The sequence below is a fragment of the Anopheles stephensi genome, chromosome 3, assembly GCF_013141755.1.
Source record: "Anopheles stephensi strain Indian chromosome 3, UCI_ANSTEP_V1.0, whole genome shotgun sequence".
Lineage (NCBI taxonomy): Eukaryota > Metazoa > Arthropoda > Insecta > Diptera > Culicidae > Anopheles > Anopheles stephensi.
This window is the reverse complement of record NC_050203.1, coordinates 66,862,399-66,874,658: the sequence shown is the minus strand read 5'-3', so window position 1 is coordinate 66,874,658 and position 12,260 is coordinate 66,862,399. Positions and strand designations below refer to the sequence as shown.

The window sequence follows — 12,260 nt, the reverse complement described above, 5'->3', positions numbered from 1 at the left end:
TATTAAAAAAACATGAGCTTTGGTAATAAATATAACCTTTAGCCGAACCTTCACTGTGTATCTACGTACTTCTGCTTTCTTTACAAGCTTAAGTCTATTCGTAATGATTTATCTACCAAGATAGCTTTAGAAATTAAAATTAAAAGTTATTAATCACAATCAAATACTTTAAATTTATGTAAAAAAAGAGTAAATAAAGCAATTTATAATCTTAAAACTAATTTATAAGAAAATTAATTCGAGCAAGTGACAAAAATGGCTATAATATTCTCTTTTTAGCAAATACACAAGAACTCACCGTTGTCGTACACCTCGAACCAAATCGTTTACGTTTTTGTGTGATGGTGTGTGACGAAGGTGTGAACCATCCAGTCACGTCGCCGATTAAAAAGCTCGTCGCCAGTGTCGTTGTAACGAATGGCTAATAGACCAGTTGTTTAATCATTTGAAAATGGTAGCATCTTCCCCCGGGTGGGATGCAACACCAACGTTACGGGGATGGTATATCACGGTCCCTCCGACTTTCTTGTTTCATACAACAGCAACAACGGATAGGGTGCGAGGGTCGGTAGTGGAAGTTCTCAGTATGATCAGGTGTTAACGTAGATCGAAGCGTGTGCTTGGACAACAGCATAGGGAAACCGTACCCCAACCGGGAGGTGAATCATCGCCATCCGTCGCATAATGTCGTCGCATAGGCGCTTCACTGTTCACGACACATTTGCACAATTAGCACAGCCCGCGTGATCATAGCCGTCTACGCATCGTATCCGTATCCTTCGCACTAAAATAAACCTCACCGTTAAGCATCATTGGATGTTCGCGGCTGGCAGATAATATTTTTAATTGCACACACACACACACACACACCAGCAGAACAAGGAACACCACCTGCAAAGTGATTCATATCGAGGAAATATGTAGATCAAAGTGATAAAAGCGATAGGGAATCTTATAAAAAAGGCAGGTCAATTTATCTCTATTTTGGGGCGAATTTAACGTACGAAAGCATCAGCTTCGTTTATTTCTAGAATGTACTGGATGTAACGTTGAGAAACAGTTACAAATTTATGATGTTTACTTTCATTCCGGTGAGACTTCGGGGCGAGAATTATACGCAAGCAGCTTCTGCCAGTTCTTATCAACCTCACCCATGATAAACGGGTGTGTCTCTGCTTCATTACAGTTGATATAAAGCTCAGAGAGAGAAAAAAATCAATCTACAACACTACTAAGCTGCTGTTTCCGGAACAGCAATCGGTTTATTAATTAAGGTCAGGTTAAGATGCCAGTGCGAAGTGCCAGGATTCTGCCTCGTTGTGAAACAAACTATTGAGACACGTGTCTGGTAAAGCAAAAGCTTTTTAACTGTTTGTTAAGACTTCCACATGAAAATGTTGAAAGCGTTTTCCTCAAAAAGTTTTGATTACTACGAAGCCGTGATCTTCAATATCTTCTTCTTCTTCTTTTGTGGCCTAACGACCTGTTAGTCGAGACCTGCCAGTGCTGGCTTACTAGACTTAATCATACCACGTACTTGGATAGTCAGTCCTCACTACGGGAGGCAACGGTCCAGATGGGATTTGATGCCCGGGTCCTGCCGTATGTGCCGCTTTTGCATCTAGCACCGGGTCGCCCAAAGATCTTCAATGTCTATTTCCGTATTCAATTATTAACTTTTTTTTTTCTCCTTTTCCATTTTTTCCTTCTTTTCTCAACGCATTAAATCACAATGCTGCCCGTTTCTAGCTTCTTTAAATGGTTTGAATTATCCTTTGAATTACTATGTGCCTATCGATGGTCATTTGCCGTTCGTTAAAAACGTTTCTTATACTTCTACTTTGTTGCTTCGGCTGCTACACACGGCGCGGACGACCCTATTGAGACTGACACATTTTTTAAACGATTGTTTATAGAGGCTTTGGGTCTTTGAGACCTCATTTGCCTCTCTCCTGTCTATTGAAGTTATAGTTCTCGGTACAGGTTGCTGATGAGTAAAATTTGGATGAGTCGGTTCTGCCGTTGTTTGTCGGGTATGTCGTTGTTTGTCGGGATAGTATGATGGCTAGGTTGGTATCAAGCTGGCAGGTGTGTAATGGCAATCGGTAAGGATGTGGCGGACGGTAACGTCGACGCCACATAAGCTGCAAAGTGGAGGACTGGATCGGTCGAGAAGGTAGGAGTGTGGCAAGCGGGCGATGTGACCGATGCGAAGAAGGAAAAGGACTCGTTGGATGTAGCTGGAATTTGGATCGTCCCAAGGTACCGTATTGTGCTTCATGGTGAAGCGGATGGCGTCTCGGCGTGAATGATTGCTGTGTGCCTACAGAAAACTATTGCAGATCCCTCATAATCTATCGTCAAGAAGCTGGACGTAGTGGTCTTTATAGAGGCCTTATTCGAGAGCGGTCAGACAACTGGCACTGTCGGTGATGATGAAGATTGGAATGTCGGTTCGAAGTCCTTCGTCAGCGGCAAGTCAGATGGCTATAGCTTCGACTGAAAAGATAGATGTGTGGTTAGGGAGCTTGATGGCGCAGTTGTCGAGGCTGGAATGGATCCCCGATTTGACTCCCGATTAAGGGAGCTATCTGTGAAGATGTGGTTAGGATCAGGTGTGTTAAAAGTGCTATTGGAGATTGAGCTAGATACAGCGTTCAAAATCATCAATTCATATCGTGAAACACTTCTATATCTGCTCAAGTTTCGCAAATTTGTGTCCGAATTTCCATATCGGCTGCGTTTTAAACATTAAAAGTATATCATTAGAGGATTCCGAATAAACTACAAACACAAAAGTTGTCAAGGACCAGTAATGTCTGTAAAGCTTCCGATGAGATTGCGAATTTCTACCGGGGACTGTTCCTCCCGTAGCAACTGCACGACTGCACGTAATAAATGATAAGTCTTGTGAGCTATGATTTGGTCGATATGGCCTTAGCAGGTCTTTAAAGTTAGAAGAAGACGAAGAAAATTTTTTGCTGCCGTAATCCGGCTAAAAAATAAAGTTTTACTGTATATTGAGCAACTCCATCGTTCGCTAGACCAGGTGCAAGAAGCTCCTGGTGGTGGAGAGACGAGATTGTCGGACATCAAAGAGTTCTCCTAATTTCTCCGTATCTCCTCCAAATTTACTGTCAACGTAGTACATAGAGTTTTCTTTTGATAATGTCAAGAATAAAATCAGTATTTCGCAAGCACGAAAGAAGTAAAAATTTGTGTAGAACCCGGAAAATCCAAAATTCGCAATGACAAAAACTATTTTTTCAGTCGGAATGTTCGCCAACTTGGAAAGCGTGAAGCCGTTTCTTGATGATCTTCGGGCAAAGTTAGCCATATAGTCATTTGATCTTGCGTTGGTCAAAGACACCCAGCCAATGGTCGTGTAAGCCATTTTATGGCCCAACCTTTACTCAGCGTGTCATTAAGCCAAAAAGGAACAAAAGATTCAGCCATGTGTCGCGTAGATCGCTATGAATCACACATTGTTACAAGCAACAAACCACCTAGGGCTTAAGTACCTTAAGCTTTACTACCAAGAATGTAGAGGCTATCTAGAAGGATACTCATCCATGGTGGTTACATGTTATTAGCAAAGGGCTTAAAAGGGACTTTTTCGCCGAAGCGAACCGCACATGATTAATGCACTTGAATATCTAGACCAAAGACTTGATACACCTCCAGTAACACATCGAGCTAGTAAGCTGCTTACAATGTTAAAAGCCCCCATACCGTCATCATGATAGTAGCAGTCTCACGAAAAAGGGATTTACCCACTACCGGTTCGTTTACTGTTTATACTTATAGTTTATTTCAACACTTTATTCCATTTTCATTAAAAACACACGACGCGAGATTCTAAAAATGCTTATCGTAGAAAAAATGTCAAAAGTATCCATATTTCTTCCGAATATCTCACACCACTCTATCACAGACTAGTAGCAGTTCGCTTATCTACATCCTTGCATCGGCCGCACGCTCGTCTATGCTTTTGAGTCGGTTTTGTCCATCTCCTTACCCTTGCTGCCGCGGAAGTAGTCCTCGATATCCTGCAGCGTGCGGCCCTTGGTTTCGGGCAGGAAGAAGTACACGAACGCGATACCCACCACGGAAACCAGCCCAAAGAACAGGAACACATTCTCATTCCCGATCGCGCTCACCATCGTCGGGTAACTCTTCAGGATGATGAACGACATGGTGTACCCGAAGAAGATGGTCAACCCCGACGCGAAACCACGGATCTTGGTCGGATACACTTCCGCGTTCATCGAAAACGGCAGCGTAAGGAAGCCTAGCGTGGCGGTAAAGATGAACGACACGAGCAGTGCCGTCGGGATCCAGCTGTACTGTGTGTCCGCCACCGGATAAACGGCACATGCCGCCAACCCGAACATACAGCACGCCATACCGAAGCCGGAGAAAAGGGCCGGTGGACGGCGGCCAAATTTGTCCGAAATGAACGACATCAGGATGGTGGTGAGAACGCGCGTCAACCCTACGAGGACGGCGCTCAGGAACGGATCGATAGCGACGCCCGCCTCCACGGAGAAGCTAGCCGCGTACACGATGATCACAAAGATGCCCGAAAATTGTTGGAAAATGAAGAACGTACACATGATCGAGAGCGGTTTGTAGACTTCGGGCTTTTTGAGCTGCACCAGCTTGGAAGCTTTCTTCGAATCCGACGACGACGTTGCCCGGAAGCGGGCCACATTCTCCTCCAGTGCCTTTATTTCCGCCCGTATCTCGGGATGGTTGTCCTCCTTGATGGCGCGAATCACCTTCAGATAGCGTTCCGCTTCCTGGGGCCGCTTTTTGCCCACCAGCCAGCTGGGTGACTCCGGCAGTGGAATCACGGTAATGAGCGACACGCCGGTAAACACACCGCAAATAGTACAGACGTACCGCCAGTCCTCCTGTGTGTGGTGATGATGAATGGAATGGATGAATGGAGAACGATTGTTTAGTGGCGAAACGAGGCGCTAGAGCTCGGGGAGAAAAGACGAGCCTACCTTAAACATGTAGCCGAGCGAGTAGACGAGCAGCATTCCTACACCGGTACAGCCAGCTGTCAGCAGTGTTAGGCGCCCTCGCAGCTGAGGATGAGCCACTTCGGCGGCATACACCGAGGCCGGTGTGCTGGAAAGCCCGATAGCAATGCCTGCAATGGAGAGAAGGTTCTCGATTACACCTTTCCGCTGTTTACGTCTAACATTTCTTGGCTCTCGCCAGTTCAAAGAATGCATTCATGGGCCCACGAAACCACACGGAACACAACAATATTGATCTTTCCCACCGGCACAAAGACTGCATTCACACCTACCGATAATGACACGCGCGACAATCAGCTCCACAAACAGCACGGAAGCGTCCGTCGTACTGGCGAATGACATGATCGCCCAGGAAATGATCGAAATGATGTTGATGCAGTACAGGGTTCGCTTGCGGCCCACCTTATCCAGCAGATAGCCGGACAGCAGTCCACCGAACGGGCACATGATCGAGGTAATGGACGCTGAGGATATCGACGTCGGAGATGCGTTAGGGATGTATGCAGCTTAAGACAGGGGCATATTTCAACCTACCGAACCAACTCGCTTCCGATTCCGTCAGCACCACGGAGGAGGTAGAATTGGTCAGCTCCATCATGGCGATCGACGGAAACCCGATGCCCATGCCGGAGGAGATGATCGTAATGTTAGCAACGACGGCAATCAATATCTGCGTAATGGCGGCCCGTTTCGTTAGCTTCACAATGCCGGTCGCTTCGGTTGCCTTGTCCGTTGGTGGATCGGTTGGGGTGGTCGGTGTTTCCCTTGCTTTCTCCATTGTAGTCATCGCCGTGCTGGAATGATTCTGAGGCCAGAAAACAAAAACCTATTGTCTCTAACTGGTTTCGGAACAGATTGCCACTCGTAATCTGCGTGTCTAGTAGTGTGCGGCAATAGAACACATTTTTTGACACAACATGTTGGTCCATTCAACGCCATTACGGATATTAACAATAGAATTCAGATGGTGCTTTAAGTAAAAACTGCTGTAGATTACTCAACGGATTCTATTTTTGATCGATTCAGACATTCATGTAGCTTATGATTGGATAAGCTGATCTTCCGATGGAGAAGAGCCCAGAACATCCTATTGATTGTTGCCGAGATCAGCTATAAGTCTCCTCGATTGCCTCGTATTCTAAGTCACACATATGGCTCCTAAGTTCTGACACACATGAAGTCACACATGATCGCTGAGATCTGCATAATATTCGGTCCTTACTCTCTAGGATATTCTTCCCGGTAAAGGCAGATACGTTAATCCCTGGATTAAATACTCAAAAGGATCCGCTTGGCAAACAAAACTTGGGGTTTCCATCATTTTCTGCTGGATTTAAGGGACATCAATCGTCTCAAATCAAATCAGGGAAATTCAATTGCCTTTCCTTAGCGACTTTGGCGATAGCTGGTCCGACAAAGAGGGTATGCTAAAACATTGATGATCACTGCTGAACTCAGTAGGATTCATGTTCTAACTCCTGGAATAGATTTTCAGACTCGGTTGTTCTCAATAGTTTGGGCCACATTTGAACGGTAGCACAGCTCTGTTGAGGGATCGGAATCTATCCATCCTTGGTAGTCTTTCTCCATGAAAACATGAAAAAGATTTCATAAAAGTTTAATCGTTTATCCGAATCATCTATTTATTATACTAGATTACGATCTATGAATGATGAGATCACGTAGTACATTCAATAGCCCGCGAGTACTACAATCTTGGCCCAGCCCAGACACATTTCCCCTTGTGCCCCAGAATAAAAAGTCACACTTTAGCACGCTTTCGCAACCAGCTGTCTAGGTCGGTCGTTCATACACGCACCCGTAGTATTAATACAGCCAGCTTCGGATGATTCAAAGGCTCGCTCACGCTTACCGGAACCATGTGAGCCGTGTTACTATCGGTATGCTAATTGCTGAAAACATGTGCCACCCACCGTGCCAGTTCCTCCGAAGCAACGAACTGCGTATCAAAATCTCGGCGCACTTTGCCTGCGTGTTTGCTCTAATAATTTGCAATTATTAATGAGTTGAGTTGACGATCATCGACCAAAAAGACGAACGGAAGCTACAAGTGAAATGACCCATACACAGCGGGCTTCCGACCTTGAGTAAGAATGGCCATTGGCACTCGTATGCGTTTGCGCAAAGCATTAGCACTGTCTCGGATGCACCGGACATTCAAACATCTGGGCAAATCGGAACTCCAACCAACCAACTCCAGCCCATAAATTCTATCATCCGACCAAAAATAGTCACCGGCAGTAAATGCCACTCTCGGCACTGGCAAATGCATACGGGATGATGGGACGTTGTCTATCTGCATGGCTGCCGCCAGCTGTCCAGGTCTCTGGGAGATTACGGCTTGTATAATCTACGCAAGCCCACCGTACGTAATGCACGATCAAACATATGACGTACCCCGGGAAGGTACGTACACACGCCGGCCGGAAAGCTTTTGTTCCCAAGCGAGCCCTGAGGGTTTTATCTTTATTACGGACGATCGCGATATCTTGGAAGACACACGCCCAGTACAGCTGTTGCTATCACCTGGTCTGTCCACCGGGTCATTTATTTTTATCCCACTGTTTTTGCATTTCTTCCGCGCTCGCTCCATTCGATGCGTCCACTGCACTTTCCTCACCTGAGAAATCCCGGGGGCGGGGGGGGGGGGCGGAACCGTGACATAGTTTTCGTTTTATGTGACACCTAGCAGGGTTGTGGTACGACTCGAAGGTACGGTTTATCGGTGAGCAAATATTTATGACCTCCACCGGGGACAACCCTTCGTTCGAGAGATGCTGTAGACTGCACTGGTAGAACAAACGCACCTCACATGGATATCCACGGATGATATTGAAGGGGGTTCTGATTGTACAGATGAACGACGCGTTTTTCAATGCCATTAACCTTCCGAGACATTTTATAACGCGCCCGTGAAGGGTATCCTGCTTCAAAACCTGATTAGCTGCTGTTTTGTTAACCCAGGTCTCACCCCGTCCAGACTCGTTCGCCCACAATCCAGAAGTTCGTTCGAGGGTTGTCTCCAAAAGAAAGAGTCTGTGTCGAAAAATCGCTCAATCATTGATGCCGATAAAATCCCGTTCCAGGTGCATACCTGTCCCCGAAATGCCTTTCGATAACCTTCGCGGTGAAGGTGAAGTCCTTATTTTCTGGCTGTGATTATGCAGGCGTGCTTAAGATGGCGGCCGACATTTGCTTTTTGAAGGGCTTTGTAACGATTTTGTGGTGTTTTTGTCGCTGGAAAGCCTATAGCCGATCCGTTACAGCATTGCAGTTTTAAGGCAATAAATGCGAGAGGATCTTTTTTATAATAATTTATAAAAAAAGGAAAAATAAATTCTTAAACGCCCGAATCATTCATCATCATCATCATCATCACCATAATCAGCCTCATTCAAATTCAACAATATTAAGAAAAACATCTAAATTCCATAACTAACTATGTTGTATGTTGTTGGGGCGGCGGTGTGGCCGAGGCGTCAGCGGTGCCGGTCTTTACACGGCAGGACCGGGGTGCAAATCCCATCCAGACCACGCCTCCCCTACATTGCTTACGGGTTAAATCCAGTCACAGAAAGCCAGAAATGGCAGACCGAGACCTCTCGAGGTTGTAGTGCCAAGGAAGAAGAAGAAGAACTATGTTGTATTCTTCATTAAATTGATTTAACCCTTTAAATGCGACTTCAATTTAATCATATTGTTGAAGTGCTTGTAAACACCCACATTCCGCCTCGCAGCAGTACAAAATCCTACCTAACGAAACTCGAACTACTCGCCGTAACGTACCAGACGTTTTCTTTTATGCTCGATGTTTAATCAGCTGAATGATCGAGGCATGATTTTGATTTTCCCCCACGAGCCGATCGTGTATCTTGGTCGGGAATAAAATTCCCGAAATTAAAAGCTTTGCCAAAAAACTGCCTGGCGACTGGAACATTTTAACATTTGCACACAGAAACACCATGGACCAGAACTTTCTTCTGCGTGTCCACTGAATGCAAGCATGGCACCACCCCGAGCGCCCATTTTTTTTTAACAAACACTTGATTATAATAAATCGCCTCACAAAATTTGCACCCCATTAATAGGCGCCTAGCGCACGGCTCTCTTACCTGGCCCGGAATGGATGGGTTAGCGATGGATGGTTGCCGCCGCTAGACTGGTTTTGCTGGTGAAAACTGGCCACTGGCGTGACACGACTCGCAAGCCAAATGTTAAGCGCCAAACGCCACAACCACGCTGTTGCCGAGGGCCCCTTTGGCGAACGGAACGTCACTTCAAACGAAATCCCAAAAACGAAAAGACACCCGACCCGGTTTAAAGGCCTCGTTGGAGCACAACACAGCTGCAGTCAAACACACACACACACACAGAAAAAAGCTCCGAGCAAGCCAGGACTTGAAGTTCCTTTCTCGCCGATCTTCTCCACACGACTGGGATGGCTTCGATGGGCTGCTGAACGTATTATGCTGAACCTGTGTACCCGCGACACCTTTTTTTTCCACCACGATCTTCGCAAACGTCCCCATCGTCATCATTGGCCACCCCACCACTTCACGATGGAGACGCACCCTTACGACGTGCGAACCACCGGGTTATACGCGGTCGTTTATTTAGCGTACCGCTTTTTTTCTCGTCGTTTCGGTCACGGTCCTCTTCTCTCTCTCTCTCGGGTTGATCTCTCCTACGAGGCTGCTGATCTCTTCTATCGACGTGCGTTCGTATCACAGCCCCTATTTGCCGAGCAGTAGCAGCACCCTTGCAGCAGCAGCAGCAGTTGCTCCGTGCAGTTGCCAGTGTCTGTGTGGGTCGGGGTATGGATATATTGGGCTACATTTTATTTACCGCGGCTGCTCTTGGGGGTGGAGGAGAGAGTTTTGCCCGCAAATAACCGGCCGCGTGCGATAGCACCCTGCGTCACCGTTAGCAGGGCAAGGTCTTCTTCCTTTGCCTGGACGGGATAAAACTGCACAGCTACATCTGTCCGCCTGTTGTCCGCCGGTGCCATTGCATCGCTTCAATGGCAAGGAAAAACGGCAAACTAACCATCACGTGCGCACTGTTTAACTGTTTGCCATTTTCCAAACACTGGCTTATCGCTGGCTACTAATAGTAGCCTCGTTTCACTCTTCCTGGACTTTCTGGAAACGTTCCAGAAACGTCCGTTTATGTGGCCGTTATGGATTGAGCTGCGCGATTTATTGTTCACCGATCGGTAAACCAATTTAAGCCAGCAAACACACAACACAACACCACCACGGGGCGAGCGAGTGAGTCAAAATGGATCGGTATTTTTCCACCCTTATATTCAGCGTGGTAAAACGATCGATAAAGATCATACTAGCTACAGCACAACTATGGCAGTGAGGTAAAAAACATCGCGGCAGCGTGTTGTGGTTAGCGAGTGCTCGTTATTTCGGTGGTAATTTATAACGTATTAATTCGGCAATTGTTCACGAGTGTGATTTTTGACGAACAAAAGCTGAAAAACATTTGCTCTATTTGCGTAGAGAGATGGTTAATGGTATCGTTTCTATTTTTTTTTTTTTTTTTTTATTCATAAAGAACGGCCTGGCCGTATTGCTATTTTTTTTCTTTCGGCGCACCACAATTGTAAATGCTCCATTTGATAAGGACAGTATGAAGAGGTAATGTGCACACGGGTTGCCAAACGCACGCGGGTAGTAATTACCGTTTCAATTCGATCAGAAATCCTTGTGGTTGTTCTAGTTTTTGGCTTACTTCTAGGTTGTTGTTTCTCTGTGTGTGAGTTTCATCTACAATAGGCATGCTGCTAATGAATAGCTTTACCAACGAATTGTCTCGTTGAGTATTAACTAAACCGTGCAATATCCTTCGATAATCCAAAATACCGAACGGCAACCGGTTCGCTGCCTGGTGGTACATCCCGAGTGCACGCGGTCAGTAACTATACGGGTCAACCTTGGCAGAAGAAGGTCGACCGGGCAGAAAACGACAGCAAGCCAGAAGAAGTTAACTGCAAAGTTTAATGCTTTGCTAAAGATTATCAGCCGCTTGGTGGTGGTTGTGCGGTTTGCCATCAAGTTTTCCGGCTTCCGGACGAGACGTTTAAATGTGTTTTTTTATGTGCAGTTCAGGAATACAGATATAGGAACGTGGTTGACTGACTTGCACTGTTTCAATAGTGCTTCCAAATGCTAATTGGCATTTAGAAGATTTCGTTGACATCCTTTTTTTGTGAGTGATTTAAATTATTATTGTAGGGAACGTTTAACTTACCGCCTTTCGCAAAGAAGAAATGCAGGAATTGTGGCAACATCCTTTCAAAGGTTTTGCTTTCGTTCGTTGAACCCCAAGGTTTTGTATTCCATTTTTAGCGGACCATTCGAATGGCTTCAAGTGCAAGTTTTGAACACGACCTGAAGACAAAAGTAAACATGGAAAATTAACAAAATGAACGTAAAACACATGCTAAAGTCATATCTCACCTGGTTACGAACTATCTTCTCCAATGCTGACAAGCAAATGTTGCGTTGGTGCGTGCTCCATTCCATCTTGACACCGTGTGCCAGCTAAACCATAAAATCGTTCTCCGGTATCATTTCAAATGTTATGGACAGCTTTCCACGCCAGCTGTTGATGAAACATGAGCTAACCCATTATGATAATCGATGCAATTTTCTATCAATTCCCCGCTTCCACTGTAGATTAATAAAATGCTGTTTGATAATTTGCATCTAATGGTATTAACCTGCAATCGAATAAAGCAAAAAATAAACAAAGTGATACAGCTACAAAAGAACGGCAGAAACTTACGATTGTTCCAAGGGATATCCTCGTTTTCAGATACACTTGAGCATTGCTAACATCCAATAATACTTGTTATCACGGTCAGCCAGCATATTGGTGCGAAATTTCCAATTTTGATCACTTTACACCATTGAATTCGATGCTTTGCCTGTTCCGCACACAACTTTGCCGGCTTTTATCTACACGGATTTCATCAACAACAACAAACTCAAGATTGGTAGAGAGTGAGAACGAGATAACTACATTGAGATATCCCCGTCCATTTTGTCTGTTAATAAAAATATGAGGTCTTCCAAAAAATGTATTACATTTTATGAATAATGCAAAGAAATACTAAAGAACTTTAAATCAACAAGCATTTTAATAAATATCAGTACACAATCATGTTGAAATGCA

At 45.2% G+C, this 12,260-nt stretch overlaps 1 protein-coding gene across 2 annotated transcripts; it reads right to left on the bottom strand.

The window, feature by feature from the left end:
• Nucleotides 1–3,787: 3,787 nt before the first annotated feature.
• On the bottom strand, nt 3,788–12,038 carry LOC118511763 (facilitated trehalose transporter Tret1-like). Of its 2 annotated transcripts, XM_036055236.1 has the most exons (7): nt 11,871–12,038; nt 11,543–11,805; nt 11,334–11,473; nt 5,586–5,856; nt 5,324–5,515; nt 5,013–5,161; nt 3,788–4,916 (listed from the first exon to the last, which is right to left on the bottom strand). In XM_036055236.1, the coding sequence occupies exons 4-7, from the start codon at nt 5,836–5,838 to the stop codon at nt 3,984–3,986; spliced, it is 1,527 nt and encodes a 508-aa protein (XP_035911129.1). In that variant the 5' UTR covers nt 5,839–5,856; nt 11,334–11,473; nt 11,543–11,805; nt 11,871–12,038; the 3' UTR covers nt 3,788–3,983. The 2 variants fall into 2 exon arrangements, with proteins under 2 accessions (XP_035911129.1, XP_035911128.1); XM_036055235.1 differs by lacking the exons at nt 11,334–11,473; nt 11,543–11,805; nt 11,871–12,038 and adding an exon at nt 9,185–9,652.
• Nucleotides 12,039–12,260: the final 222 nt, after the last annotated feature.

What these genes read in the sequence shown, in the direction of transcription:
- LOC118511763 (XM_036055236.1), bottom strand. Translation starts at nt 5,838, where the DNA reads ATGACTACAATGGAGAAAGCAAGGGAAACACCGACCACCCCAACCGAT. An exon ending in TGTCGCGCGTGTCATTATCG is followed by an intron (nt 5,162 to 5,323) that starts GTAGGTGTGAAT and finishes TCTCCATTGCAG; the next exon opens with GCATTGCTATCGGGCTTTCC. An exon ending in CGCTCGGCTACATGTTTAAG is followed by an intron (nt 4,917 to 5,012) that starts GTAGGCTCGTCT and finishes CACCACACACAG; the next exon opens with GAGGACTGGCGGTACGTCTG.